The 15,328-nt window shown below is 41.7% G+C and overlaps 1 protein-coding gene across 5 annotated transcripts in view; it reads left to right on the top strand.

Moving 5' to 3' along the window:
* Nucleotides 1-15,328, top strand: part of CDK17 (cyclin dependent kinase 17) — a 170,226-nt gene that overhangs the window by 74,044 nt on the left and 80,854 nt on the right. For all 5 annotated transcript variants that reach the window (XM_073651571.1, XM_073651570.1, XM_073651568.1 and 2 more), the window contains one exon: nucleotides 4,049-4,210. In XM_073651571.1, the coding sequence (XP_073507672.1) occupies nucleotides 4,093-4,210 (118 nt within the window). In that variant the 5' untranslated portion in view covers nucleotides 4,049-4,092. The remainder of the gene's footprint in view (nucleotides 1-4,048; nucleotides 4,211-15,328) is intronic.

Below are 15,328 nucleotides of genomic sequence, written 5' to 3'. Positions count from 1 at the left end.
GGGAGAGAGTTGCAAGCGTCACCAAAATGTATGAATAAGCCCCAATAGTGAAGCAAAAAATAGCAGCTTAACAGTACCCCACTACTAGTGACGTTCCTATAATTTTCATGCCACTAATTGGAAAGCCCTGTGCTAAGTACCCTTACTACAAGCTGTCATTTTACGGTCATGGACAGTTTGGAAAGTGTTGGCTGACAGTTTATTGGAGATGTTTGCAATGTGATTGCCTTGAGTCATAAAACAGTTTACGCTTGTGTCATTTTTATGCAAGTCCTGAACAGCTCCTATAACACTTTGAAGAGTGGGCACAGCATAGCATAAAGGGGGTGGGGGGTCATTGTCTGAGCGTGCCCATAAAGTTTATCAAAGGTGGCATAAATTACTACAGATATACTCTAGTCCCTAACTGGAGTACATTACTTACAACATCGCATGGCAGCTGAAAGATAGGCCAAATTCATAAAGAGGCCTATAAAAGGAAATCTGTCACTAGGTTTTTGCTACCATGCTGATGGCAGCATGATGCAGGGCAGAGGCCCTTATTCCAGTGATGTATAATTTACTTTACTGGATGCTGCCGGTTTATTAACTGTTTTCTCTGCTGCAGATGCAGCAGTTCTCTGAATGCTGAGCTGTGTATAACCCCGCCCACAGCACTGATTGGCAGCTTTCTGCATATGCAGTGTACCCAGAGAGCTGTCAATCAGTGGAGTTCTACAGGCTAAGTAGTCTAGTAGTGGTAATAACCCTGCTGATAAAACAATGATTTTATAAAAACTACACTAAGCAACCCAGTAAGTGATCCCTGGAATCATGGTCTCTGCCCTACACTGCTCTCAGAATAGTTATCCAAAACCTGATGATATTATTTTTAATGAATTTGGCACATCTTACACCAGTGCTCCCATCTTGAAGGCTGGTGTACAGATTAGCAGTCTTCACTTTGTGTTTTTATTTGATATGTCAGAAAGGCAATGTATAGCCCACATGCGAAATATGATGCAGTTTCTTCTGCTTTCCTAGTTGCGATGCTGGAAACTAGATGATGGCTAAATCTGCTATTCTTTAATAGGTAATGAGTGTTTTCAAGTACCTAATTAGAAAAATAATGTCTACAATGAATGGTGGCATTAAGGTATGAATATGCTGGTGAATTAATGCAAGTCAATGAGCCACTCAGGATGAATTAGCAAATTTACATTACATCAAAGGGAAATATGCAGTCTGCTCACAAGCCTCTGCAGAGGGATGATAAGAGCAGTGAAAAAATACTATTCAGTGCAAAAAGTGCTGACTTTAGTAACCAGACTCCCCTGCATGAGTCCCAGAGGAGAAGATCGTTTATTCATCATTTTTACCTATTGCAGCTAATTGGACAGCTGTGGTAAAGGTGTTGAGTGTTTTTGATTCAATCCTCCATTTAATCCTGAAGTGATTAGTAATCTGTGACATCTGGGCATTGATAATCTCACCTACTCATTAAATACTGTGCCGAGAGTTGCACAGCCAGTTGTAATCGAACTGTTAATGGCATACGACGCGATGTCCAGTATTCCAAAAACATAGAAGGCTATAGTGTGTGTGTGTGTGTGTGTGTGTGTGTGTGTGTGTGTGTATGTATGTATGTATGCTTTTTTTCTTGCCATAATACAAATTCTAACAGTCTATTCTGTAGGACTATCAGCTGTGTATCCACCTGACTTCTGCACAACACAACTGATGGTCCCAACCCCATTTATAAGGCAAGAAATCCCACTTATTAAACCTGACAGGGCACACCTGTGAAGTGAAAACCATTTCCGGTGACTACCTCTTGAAGTTCATCAAGAGAATGCCAAGAGTGTGCAAAGCAGTCATCAAAGCAAAAGGTGGCTACTTTGAAGAACCTAGAATATAAGACATATTTTCAGTTGTTTCACACTTTTTTGTTAAGTATATAATTCCATATGTGTTAATTCATAGTTTTGGTGCCTTTAGTGTGAATGTACAATTTTCAAAGTCATGAAAATACAGAAAAATCTATAAACAAGAAGGTGTCCAAACTTGTGGTCTGTACTGTGTGTAGTGTATACATACATACATACATACATACATACATACATACATACATACATACATACATACATACATACATACATATATACACACACACAGCACATGGCTTTCTCTAGTGTCCGACAGCCTTCATGATGCAATAACGTCCGAAAACTTTGTGTACTTTGCACTGTTTTGTAGGACTGTTATTGCCTTTGGTGAGTAGAAACAGTCCTTACTAGTTCTTTCAAATGTGCAGGGCTGTTTGCAGCTATTGTTGGTTGCAGTGTGCCTACATAGGTGAAAAAGCTGTACTGTAACATAGCACCGTTGACTCTGTACAGGGAATGTATAATTATTAAAGAAAAGTATTTGGGATGTGCAGACAAAAAAAACGTTGGGTGTATATTTATTAGTAGCTGCTTTCCAGTTTTCTTGATAATGAATATTCTTTTACAATGTTCTGCTACTGTAAAATGCTGCAGATTTTCTGCCTCAAAATCTGGATGGAAAATCGACAGCAATTCTGGTACGTGTGTACACCACCTTTCAGCGTTTCTACTGTAATATACTTTGGACACTATGAACATACCCTCTTCAGGGAATTTAGGTTAGGCAGTAATTTCTTAATATCTGGATCATACATGGTGTTCATGTGTCAGATGTGCAACCTAGTATATTATTGACTAAAGGGAATCTGATCTGTCCATAAGATCAACCCTCCCAAACCACATATATGGGCATGCTTGTCTTTAAAATGTAAATCCATTGATTCCTTCAAATCATCTGTTGCTGTATTCCTGAGAAATTAGCATTTCAATTCATATGCAAATGAGGTGTTAAGTCTTCTGGGCCATGACAGCACTTCCTAAGCCTCAGTCTTCCGAGGTTGTGTCCATCAGCCTCTTTCGCTTGATTCATAGCTGACTATATGACAAGCAAGGAAATCAGATAGTGGGCTATCAGACTAAAGAGTCTGATGCTGGGTATGGAAGCAACCTGCAGTGTGAGACTCCTTTATACCTGCAGCACTTATCACCTTATTTGCATATGAATTAAAATGCTAATTTCTTGGGAATGCAGCAGCAGATAAAAGATAATAAGGTGTCGCTTGATTTACATTTCTGAGATATGTGTGCCTGCATATGTGGTTTGGGGGATTGATCTTGCTCACAAATTTCCTTTCTAAGTAAGTTGTACCAGGCTGATTACAGCATCTCTGAGACTGCTTCAGAGCAGGAAGTATAGAGTAACTGAATACCAAGGTCACTGGTATAGGACCCCGCATCATCAGAAATTGGTGTAGTGCACCACAACAGATTAAACATGCTGGAAAATGAGCCCCGGACATGAGGGCTGCGCCACCTTAGGAGCATTAGAGCAGATTTCATCATAACTTCTGGCATGGGAGACTTTCACTATGTCACCAAAATTTCATGATGGATCGTGTCAGTGCTGTAGGGCCTGTTTGGTTCTGCGAGCTCTGCCTCCCTTTCTGCAAACTACTGTATTTTGAGTAGGCATAAGTCGTAGGTTTCCTGCTGCTTGGTAACGTTCGCTGCAGCCAGAATGAACGGTAACTGTTAGTTTTGTTGTACTACCAGCCTGTGTTCTTGGCAGTGAAGGTCAAAGTATTATATTCTACGTTTCTCTATCACTCTAGCAAATGTAGGACTGCATTTAACCTTTTTTTTTTTTTTTTAATGATGCACTTCGTCATTGAATGAATTTTTAAATGGGTTGGGCTTAATATATGTCTGTAAACCTTGCTCTTAATATGTGCATACCTGCGTTTTATAAGAGGTTTGGTTAGGACTTCATAGGCTACGTCTACTGGACGGCATTATTGACTTGTAAAACTTGTGACAATCGAGCGTGTCTTGTTTTATTCTTAGATTGCACATGTACTAACATTTTTGGAGATGAAGGCAGAGTGAATTTGATTTTTGTTTTAACCTTGCAACCCATCTAATGGTCTTTTCTGGTCAACTAAATGGCTATCTTTCTTTTACAGGCTTCCTTGCGCTGTGCTTATTTATTTTTTTTTTTAACTGAACCATGAAAAAGTTTAAGAGGCGACTTTCACTAACCCTGAGAGGCAGCCAGACAATAGATGAATCTCTCTCTGAACTGGCGGAGCAGATGACCATAGAGGAGAACAGCAGCAAAGACAACGGTAAGTGGAGTTTTCTATGGCGAATGTTTCCAAGCTTTTCCTAGTATGTATGTGAACATGTACGGTTTTGTGTTTTTTTTTTTCACTTCTAGTATGTGTGTCATATTCTAGTTTAATGTCCAGCTTGAATTCAGAAATATATAATTTGCTTCTAAAAGGTTCATATGAAAGACTATCTGTCACAAGTTTTCACAATACAAACTGCATGCTTTAGTGAATATATCCCTTAGACCTCATGAGGCCAAAAAAACTTTTTTTCACTTTGCTATATATATATATATATATATATATATATATATATATATATATATATATATATATATATATATATATATATATATATATATATATATATATATATATATATATATAATACAACCATTCTGATTTCAAGTGGATTGACAAAGTTTTCCCACCTGATATTAAAATGCTAATTTTAAGAAATCTTTAAAAAAAGCTATGATAAATCCTGTTTTAAAGTAAGAACACCAGCCTTATCAGGTCTAGATTTGTTTTCTAATATATACTGATTATATTGTGAAATCTGGTGATCAGTCTTAAGTTAACGGACATTGGTTTTGGCAATTAATGGCCTTTGCGTTGGCAAAATTGTGGTCTTTGGGATGGCTAATTCGAACAGATGGCAACCGACTTTTCTTGATGCCAGAACTGTAAAGTAAAGCATGGGTCCCCGATTCATCAAGACCGGTAATATTCTCGCCAGCATTGATGATGGGTATGCTTTAGTCACGACGCTTCTGATTCATTGCGAAGCACACTCCTCTTAATGAATCAGAACCATCTGAGAAGTGGCGTGCTCCTCTCCACAAATCTTACTCCAGTCAGGGACTGGAGAAAGATTTCTGGTGTATGAAACATTACAGCTCGTCATGAATTAGACAGGGTGTTGTGTTATTCCCCTGTTCCACCACAGCAGTGTCTTTTTTGGCAGAGCTGGGCGAAACTAATGGGATAACGCCTAAAGTCTCGATTTTTGTGCAACTCCACTTAGCGCAAAAGTTTTGTGACCTTTCAGACTTCTCAAAGCAATTTATGTCTGGCCATAGTTTGGGCTCCAAAAGCTCTAATACTCTTCATGAGTTTGCTAGAACAATCGATAACAGTTTTGCTTGTTTAATGTTTAGGATACGGTTGTCAGGAGACCTCATTGTATCTCATGACACTGGAGATATCGGTGCCATCTGCTAATGGAACAATTATTATTCTGTTTGCTAAGGAGAACGGTCTCTAGATTGGCATTGCTGAGATGGTTTTCTGCACAGTTTTTAAGTAGTTTCTTCCATTAAAGTTTAGTTGATAGAAACTGAGACTCTGGGAAGATGTAAAAGAAAGTGTTAAAACCCACTTACTTGGGGCAAATAAAGGGTACCTTTCATTTAATAAATCTGAAGGTTACCTAAAATCTTTATTTTTGATAAGTTTTACTTAAAGGCATTATCCCATAAACAAAGTTTATTTTAATCAATAGATCTTGGAGTAAGAAGTTCCACAGTTTGATGGATGTGTTTAAAAAATGTTCCTGTTCTTATAAATGTGCCCCTGCTGTGTACTGTGTAATGGCTGTGTCTGACCGTGCAGGAACATGGTCTGATCATTCCACAGCTCCTGGGCAGGGGAGGAAGCAAAAGAATATACAGACAGGACAGCACGGGATCACAGCTGAGTCTTTCTGTGAGGTAAAACATTTCACTGCCTGTTTTTAAACAATGTTTTAGCTCAAAGAAAAATTAATTTGTGATCCTGCGCTGTATTGTCTGTATTTATTTTGTCCCCTCCCCTGCCCAGGAGCTGTGGTTTGATCAGATCATGTTCCTGTACGGTCAGACACAGCCATTACACAGTACACAGCAGGGGAACATTTATAAGATTATCTCAGCACAGAAACATTTTTTAAACACATCCAATTGTGGAAGTTATTATTATTCCAAAATCTTTTGATTAAAGTGAACTACGTGGGAAACCCCCTTTTAAATATGCTGCTGATCGATGGAAGGTGTGGTCCTGAGACACTTTTGATTGCTCAAAACACTGCTCTGATATGCTCAACATGCATTTCTAGGAGCCCATGCACATGCAAGAGCAGAGAGCTACTGTTTGCAGAAGTGAGCAATTGGAGAGATGTCTCCGATCCTGGACCTCCACCAATTGGCAGCATGTTAAAAAAGGTGGTCCAGGACTAAACAATTGATGACCTATTATACTATATGGAAGGCAGTGTGAGGGCTATTATACTATATGGAGGGCTGTGTGGGACCCATTATACTATATGGAGGGCTGTGTTGGGCCCATTATATTATATGGAGGGCTGTGTGTGGACCATAATACTATATGGAGGGCTGTGTGGGGCCCATTATACTATATGGTGGGCTGTGTGGGGACCATTATAATATTTGGAGGGCTATGCGCTGGCCATTATACTATATGGAAGGTAACATGGGAGCCTTTGTACTTTATGGAGGGCTATGTGGGGGCGAGCTATTATACAGTGTGACGGTTTGTGTGGGAGCCATTATACTGTTTGTAGGACTGTGTAGAGGCCAAATATACTGTGTGAAGGGCTGTGTGGGGGGCCATTATATGTTGTTTGTTTGTATGTGCTCCGTCCATACATGTGTCAGTATGTATGTGCTTTGTCCATGGACTGTATGTATGTGCTCCGTTTATGCATGTCTGTATGTAGGAGCTCTGTATACGTGTATCTGTATGTACTTATGCGCCTGTGCGTATGTGCTGTCTATATACAGTACAGACCAAAAGTTTGGACACACCTTCTCATTTAAAGATTTTTCTGTATTTTCATGACTATGAAAATTGTACATTCACACTGAAGGTATCAAAACTATGAATTAACACATGTGGAATTATATACTTAACAAAAAAGTGTGAAACAACTGAAAATATGTCTTATAGTCTAGGTTCTTCAAAGTAGCCACCTTTTGCTTTGATGACTGCTTTGCACACTCTTTGCATTCTCTTGATGAGCTTCAAGAGGTAGTCACCGGAAATGGTCTTCCAACAATCTTGAAGGCGTTCCCAGAGATGCTTAGCACTTGTTGGCCCTTTTGCCTTCACTCTGCGGTCCAGCTCACCCCAAACCATCTCGATTGGGTTCAGGTCTGGTGACTGTGGAGGCCAGGTCATCAGGCGTAGCACCCCATCACTCTCCTTCTTGGTCAAATAGCCCTTACACAACCTGGAGGCGTGTTTGGGGTCATTGTCCTGTTGAAAAATAAATGATGGTCCAACTAAACGCAAACCGGATGGAATAGCATGCCGCTGCAAGATGCTGTGGTAGCCATGCTGGTTCAGCATGCCTTCAATTTTGAATAAATCCCCAACAGTATCACCAGCAAAGCACCCCCACACCATCACACCTCCTCCTCCATGCTTCACGGTGGGAACCAGGCATGTAGAGTCCATCCGTTCACCTTTTCTGCGTCACACAGACACGGTGGTTGGAACCAAAGATCTCAAATTTGGACTCATCAGACCAAAGCACAGATTTCCACTGGTCTAATGTCCATTCCTTGTGTTCTTTAGCCCAAACAAGTCTCTTCTGCTTGTTGCCTGTCTTTAGCAGTGGTTTCCTAGCAGCTATTTTACCATGAAGGCCTGCTGCACAAAGTCTCCTCTTAACAGTTGTTGAAGAGATGTGTCTGCTGCTAGAACGCTGTGTGGCATTGACCTGGTCTCTAATCTGAGCTGCTGTTAACCTGTGATTTCTGAGGCTGGTGACTCGGATAAACTTATCCTCAGAAGCAGAGGTGACTCTTGGTCTTCCTTTCCTTGGGCGGTCCTCATGTGAGCCAGTTTCTTTGTAGCGCTTGATGTTTTTTGCAACTGCACTTGGGGATACTTTCAAAGTTTGCCCAATTTTGCTGGATGGAAGCTTTCTGCTGTGGTCCAGCCTGTCATCTCGATGTAGCAGAGCTGAAGCTGTCCTGGGAACCATGGAAAGGTAAGGATGATGTAGCTTTATTATTTTACTTTTATTGCAGGAGATCGTTGGCTTCAGCTGGAATGGGCGTGATGGTAAGTATGGTTTAATTTAGAACAATAAAGAATTGCGTGTTTATTTCAATTAAAGGACTTTATTCTGGGTGTTTGTGTTTTTTTGTAAATTTGACTATGGGGTTAGTAATGGGGGTGTCTTATAGACGCCTCTCCATTACTAACCTGGGCTTGATGTCAGCTGGCATTATAAGGTGACATCAACCCCAGCCCTATTACCCCACTGCCACCGCTACAGGGCAGTGGGAAGAGCGAGGTTAAGTGCCAGAATTGGCGCATCCTATGGATGCGCCATTTCTGGGGCGGCTGACGGCTGGTGTTTCTAGCCTGGGAGGGGGCCAATATTCATGGCACCCTTCCTGGGCTATTAATATCAGCCCCCAGCTGTCTGCCTAGCCTTTGCTAGCTATTAAAATAGGGGGGACCCCACGTCATTTTTTGGGGGGGTCCCCCATTTTAATAGCTAGTAAAGGCTAGGTATTCAGCTGGGGGCTGATATTAGTAGCCTGGGAATCTCCGTGGGTATTACCCCCTTCCCAGGCTTCAAACATCTGCCCCAGCCGTCTGCTTAACCTCCGCTAGAGACTAAAATTACGGGGAACCCCACGCCAATTTTTTTTTTTAATAAATCCTTTATTTTAACACTAAATGACAAGTACAGTAACCAACACTGTCACTGTACTTAGAAACATGTCAATCACATATATATCTATCTAATCTATGTGTGATGCTCTATCTTTCTGTTCTAAATTGTCGGGTACCGCTGCTGAATTGCCGGCCGGCTTTTTTAAAGAGACGGTGCATGAAAACACTATTATTTTTTTAAATAAATCCTTTACACTAAATGACAAGTACAGTAACATAGTAACATAGTTTGTAAAGCCGAATAAAGACTTGCGTCCATCAAGTTCGACCTGTTAGTTCTGTAATTGCTAAAGTTGATCCAGAGGAGGGCAAAAACCCCAAATGATTTAGCCAATCTTCACCTGAGGAAAAATTCCCTCCCAAATCTGAAACCAGCAGTCAGAATAAATCCCTGTATCAACCTACTATTTTATTTTATTTTTAAGTAAACGCTGAAATCTGCCTGGTATCTAGAAATGCATCCAGTCCCCGCTTGAACTGGTTTAGTGAATCCGACATTACTGTCTCCTCACTCAGTGAATTCCATATCCTCACTGCTCTTACCGTAAAGAACCCCTTCCTATGCTGGTGTTGAAACCTTTTCTCTTCCAGTCTTAGTGAATGCCCTCTTGTTACCGTAATATCCCTCCTTTTGAACAAATCCCGGGCAAGATCTCTATACTGTCCCCTAACATATTTGTACACATTTATTATGTCCCCCCTCAACCTTCTCTTTTCCAGGCTGAATAGTCCTAGTTTTGCCAACCTCTCTGGGTATTGCAGTCCCTCCATTCCCTTTATTAATTTTGTTGCCCTGCTTTGTACCTTTTCAAGCTCATTTATATCCTTTCTATATATTGGGGCCCATAACTGAGCACAGTATTCCAAGTGTGGTCTGACCAGTGCTTTGTACAGTGGAAGAACAATGTTCTCATCCTTTGCAGCTATACCTCTTCTGATACATCCCATTACCCTGTTTGCCCTTACAGCAGCGGCCTGACTTTGGGCACTCCAATTTAGTTTGCCATCAATCAAGATGCCCAAGTCCTTCTCCATCTCTGAATTCCCCAATGATTTCCCATTCAGTGAGTACTGGTGACTTCCATTTTTCCTTCCCATATGTATGACCTTACATTTCTCCTCGTTAAACCTCATTTGCCATTTAATGCTCCACCTACCCAGCTTATCCAAATCCCTCTGTAGGTCTGCACTGTCCTCTTTTGTATTAATTGTTTTACATAACTTTGTGTCATCTGCAAATATTGATATTTTACTATTTATCCCGTTGACTATGTCGTTAATAAAGATATTAAATAACATTGGGCCTAGTACAGACCCCTGTGGTACCCCACTAGTGACGCTTACCCAATCTGAGTATATTCCATTTATAACCACCCTCTGCCTTCTATCCTTTAGCCAGTTAGCTACCCACTTGCAGACATTTTCCCCCAGCCCCATCATTCTCATTTTGTATACCAACCTATTATGTGGCACGCTATCGAACGCTTTTGAGAAGTCGAGATACACGACATCCACTGGTTCCCCCTGATCTACCCGAGAGCTAACCTCCTCGTAGAAGTCAATCAGGTTTGTTTGGCAGGAGCGATTCCTCATGAATCCATGTTGGTTCGGGATTAAAAGATTATTAGCATCAAGATGCTCCGTAATTGCCTCTTTAATGAAGCTTTCAAAAATTTTGCCCACAGCGGACGTCAGACTCGCCGGCCGATAGTTTCCGGCGTCACTTTTTGATTCTCTTTTTGAATATTGGCACTACATTCGCCTGTCGCCAATCAAGTGGCACAGACCCAGTCTCAACAGAGTCCTTAAATATAAGATATAACGGTCTGTCTATCACATTACTTAGTTCCCTTAGTACCCTTGGGTGTATGCCATCAGGTCCTGGTGATTTGTTTATTTTAATGTTACTGAGGCGTTTCTGTACCTCAACTTGGGTTAGATTTGTCATACTTAGTGGAGGATTAAGTTTGTCACTTCTCATTTCTCCTGTTAGTTCTTTTTCCTTTGTGAAAGTTGTCGAAAAAAAATTATTTAATAGATTAGCTTTATCCTCATCTTTCTCTATGATTTTGCCTTCCTCACTTTTTATCGGTCCAATATTATCCGATTTAATCCTTTTACTATTTATATACGTAAAGAACAGTTTGGGATTTGATCTACTTTCCCTAGCAATACGTTTCTCTGTTTCCTCCTTCGCTATTTTTATTTGTTTTTTACAGGTTCTCGTTTTTTCCTTGTAACACTTTAGTGCCTCCTTACTGTTTTCCTTTTTTAATCTCTTAAATGCCTCTTTTTTGCTATTTAACGCCCCTTTTACGTTCTTGTTCAACCATATTGGTTTCTTCTTATTTCAGGCCCTTTTATTCCCATACGGTATATACCTCTCGCACGGAGTATTCAGAATTCTTTTGATGTTTTCCCATTTACTATTCGTATTCCATTGATTAAGTACGTTGTCCCAGTCAATAAGTTGAAGGTTTTCTATCAGCTGATCAAACTTCGCCCTCCTTAAATTTGTTTTTGTTGTTCCCTTATTGATAACCCTACTGAAGGGCATTTTGAAGTCGATAATATTATGATCGCTATTACCTAGGTGCCCCCCTATCTGTACCTCAGTTATTCTATCCGGCTTATTAGTCAATATTAAGTCCAACACTGCCTTCCCTCTCGTTGGTTCCTGCACTAGTTGGGAGAGATAATTATCCTTAGTATTTGTCAAGAACCTTTTTCCTTTCTGAGATCTACAGGTTTCTGTTTCCCAGTCAATATCCGGGTACTTGAAATCCCCCATTACAATCACTTCATTATGTTTTGCTACTTTGTCTATTTGTCCTAATAGCAGATTCTCATTCTCCTCTGTTATATTTGGTGGCTTATAGCAGACCCCCAGTAATATTTTATTATTATTTTTTGCCCCCTCTATCTCTACCCACATGGACTTGACCCCCTCTTCTCCCTCTCCTATATCTTCCCTTAGTCTGGGTTTTAGACATGACTTTACATATAAGCAGACTCCTCCGCCTTTCCCCTGTTTCCGGTCCCTTCTAAATAAACTATAATCTAATAAATTTACCTCCCAGTCGTAGCTATCGTCTAGCCAAGTCTCTGTTATACCTACGATGTCATACCTCTCCTCCGATATAAGCGCCCGCAGCTCATCCGCCTTATTGGTCAGGCTTCTTGCGTTGGTCGGCATGCAAGATAAAACTTTGGGGTTATTTAGCATCCTATTCTTCTCTAACGATCTAACTGTACTATCCCCACCCCCCTCTCCACCCTCATTATATTCACTTCTCCCCTTCCCCCTTGCTTGCCTCACATCCCACCTATTTCCTTGGTTCCCCCCCCCCCGTCTCTAGTTTAAAAACTCCTCCAACCTATTAGCCATCTTCTTCCCCAGCACCGCTGCACCCTCCCCATTGAGGTGCAGCCCGTCCCTACGGTAGAGCCTGTAGCCGACCGCGAAGTCGGCCCATTTCTCCATGAACCCAAACCCTTCTGCCTTGCACCAACTCTTTAGCCACTTATTCACCTCCCTAACTTCCCGTTGGCGCTCCTGTGTGGCTCGCGGGATTGGTAGTATTTCTGAGAAAACTACCTTGGAGGTCCTTGCCCTAAGCTTCCTACCTAGGTTCCTGAAATAATTTTTAAGGACCCTCCATCTACCACTCACTTTGTCATTGGTGCCGATGTGGACCATGAGCGCTGGGTCTTCGCCAGCTCCACCCAGTAACCTGTCAACCCGATCCGCGAGGTGTCGGACTCGAGCGCCAGGGAGGCAGCACACCGTTTGGCGATCCCGGTCTTTGTGACAGATTGCCCTGTCTGTCCCCCTAATAATAGAGTCACCCACTACCAGAACCTGTCTTGCCTGCCCTACACTTCCCCCCCCTCCCCCTCATTACTGGAGCATACACTCCCCCGGCGGTCAGAGGATCAGTCTTGCTTCAATAATGCCGGTTCTGAACCAGCCTTCCTATACTTCTTCCCTCTATCCCTTCTAACTGTTATCCAGCTCCCTGCCTGTTCAGCCTGCACTTCCCCTCTATGCTCCACCCCCAGTATTGACCCATTGAGTGTCTGCTCGGTGAGCAGCAAACTCCTTTCCATGTTGTCGATGCTCCTCAGTATCGCTACCTGAGCACTTAGATCCAGAATTTGGGCTTCCAAGTGCACGATATGCTCACATCTCTCGCAGCAGTATGGATCCTCGAGCGGTTGCTCACGGAATGCATACATTGCGCAAGATGTACACTGCACGGCTCCGGCCAACATGGACGTCATTCTGAATATGGGGATACAGTCAGTATATATATACAAGTACAAAACACAATTATTTATATATAGGTGTATGGACGGGGATCAATTAGGGATGTGCAAGTGTATCAATTAGATATCGGCGGGTGATCAGTTAAGTATGGACGGGGGATCAATTAAGTATGGACGGGGAAATCAGATAAGTAGGTCAGGTGGATTAATTAAGTAAAAAGTAAAGTAAAGAAAGAATGAAATACAGTCAGCAGTTCAGTCCTAAGTCCTCCCTTCCAAACTCCCTGAATCCAAAGTCACTGAAAAACAAGTCACACACTTACTTTCGTTCGCACTTACACTCTGGACACACGCAGCTCGTTCACACTCGCAAACTAAGAGATTTAAAGAGTTTTTTTTTTTTTTTTTTTTCCTTTTCCAGCAATGTACCCTTCACCTCAATGCACTTCCAAAAAGCACTGTCACTGTACTTCATATATATGTGACTGACATGTTTCTATCTATCTAATCTATGTGTGAAGCTCTATTTTTTCTGTTCTAAATTGTCGGGTACCGGCGTATGCCGCTGCTGAATTGCCGGCTTTTCATGTTTCACTGTGAGCACTGTTCCCATCGATTTGGGCAACCACCTCCCCCAATACATTCTACATTATTGTTAGTTGTTTTCCTTCATGTAGAATTAACCTACAAGGAAAGAAAGGGTTTATTTTCATTCCGATATTTCTGTCCCATTGACTTGCATTGGTTTCCGGTATCGGAATCGGCGATATCTGATACTTTTTCAGTATCGGCCCGATCCGATATTTCCTGATATCGGAAGGTATCGCTCAACACTACTCAACACACAACCATTAATGTATAAACCGCTGGTAAAAAAAATGAATACACCCCTAAGCAAAAATGGCCAAATTGTGTTCAAAATGTCAATATTTTGTGTGGCCACGATTATTTTCAAGCATTGACTTAACTCTTTTGGCCATGGAGTTCTCTAGAACTTCACAGGTTGCCACTGGAATCCTCTTCCACTCCTCCATGATGACTTCACGGAGCTTGTGGATGTTAGAGACCTTGTGCTCCTCCACCTTCTGTTTGAGGATGCCCCACAAATGCTCAATAGGGTTTAGGTTTGCAGACATTCTTGGCCAGTTGGTTCCCTCAATGAACTGTAACTCCCCACAGCTGGCAGCACTGACTGATTAATTAGTGATAGTTCTGTGCCATCATTCTTCATCAGCCTGTATAAAGAGGCGGGGAAACGAGCGCTGAATGACTTTAATGTTGTTGATCGCGCTCGTTCAACGGCCTGAACTCGGCGCATGTAAATACAACGCAAATGTTTGAGTGATGGTGCAATATATTAGCGTTTGGGACCCCACTTTAATCCACCATCAAATCCTCTAAAGCATAGTCAGGACAGTACAGTTCATATTGTGCAAAGTTAATTGAGACTCCAATATTGTCATTAGAGAAAGTAGCATCAATTTTCACAATTACCGTATATTCCGGCGTATAAGACGACTTTTGAAGACTGAAAAATCTTCTGTCTAGTCTGGGGTCGTCTTATACGCCGGTAATGCTTTTGAACTTTCAGAAATTGACATGCGGGGATACTCTGGGGGTGTTAATAAGCTGCCGTGGCCGTATCCCTGCCATGTCGGAGTTAATATAAGGTGGAGGGAGTTAAAATACGGCGGCGGTAGGTCCAGACAGTCAGCGCTTCTGTGCTGAAACTGACACATCGCTGCGTATTCCCAGCTCCGGACACAGCGCAGGGCTTCTGTGCCGACAGCTTTCACTTGTCACAGAAGCGCTGCGCTGTGTCCGGAGCAGGGAAGTTCGCATCGCTTCTGTGACAATATATGAAAAGCCGGCAATTCAGCAGCGGCATAAGCCGGCACCCGACAATTTAGAATAGAAAGAATAGAGCTTCACACATAGATTAGATAGATAGAAACATGTCAGTCACATATATATGAAGTACAGTGACAGTATTGCTTACTGTACTTGTCATTTAGTGTAAAGGATTTATTAAAACAAATAATAGTGTTTTCATGCACCGTCTCTTTAAAAAAGCCGGCCGGCAATTCAGCAGCGGTACCCGACAATTTATAACAGACAGAATAGAGCTTCACACATAGATTAGATAGATAGAAACATGTCAGTCACATATAT

The sequence above is a fragment of the Phyllobates terribilis genome, unplaced genomic scaffold (genome assembly GCF_046119375.1).
Source record: "Phyllobates terribilis strain yellow unplaced genomic scaffold, ASM4611937v1 Scaffold_11__3_contigs__length_659146591, whole genome shotgun sequence".
NCBI classification, from domain to species: Eukaryota; Metazoa; Chordata; class Amphibia; order Anura; family Dendrobatidae; genus Phyllobates; species Phyllobates terribilis.
Note: the sequence above shows the minus strand (reverse complement) of the source record. Positions and strands in the feature narration are given on the sequence as shown.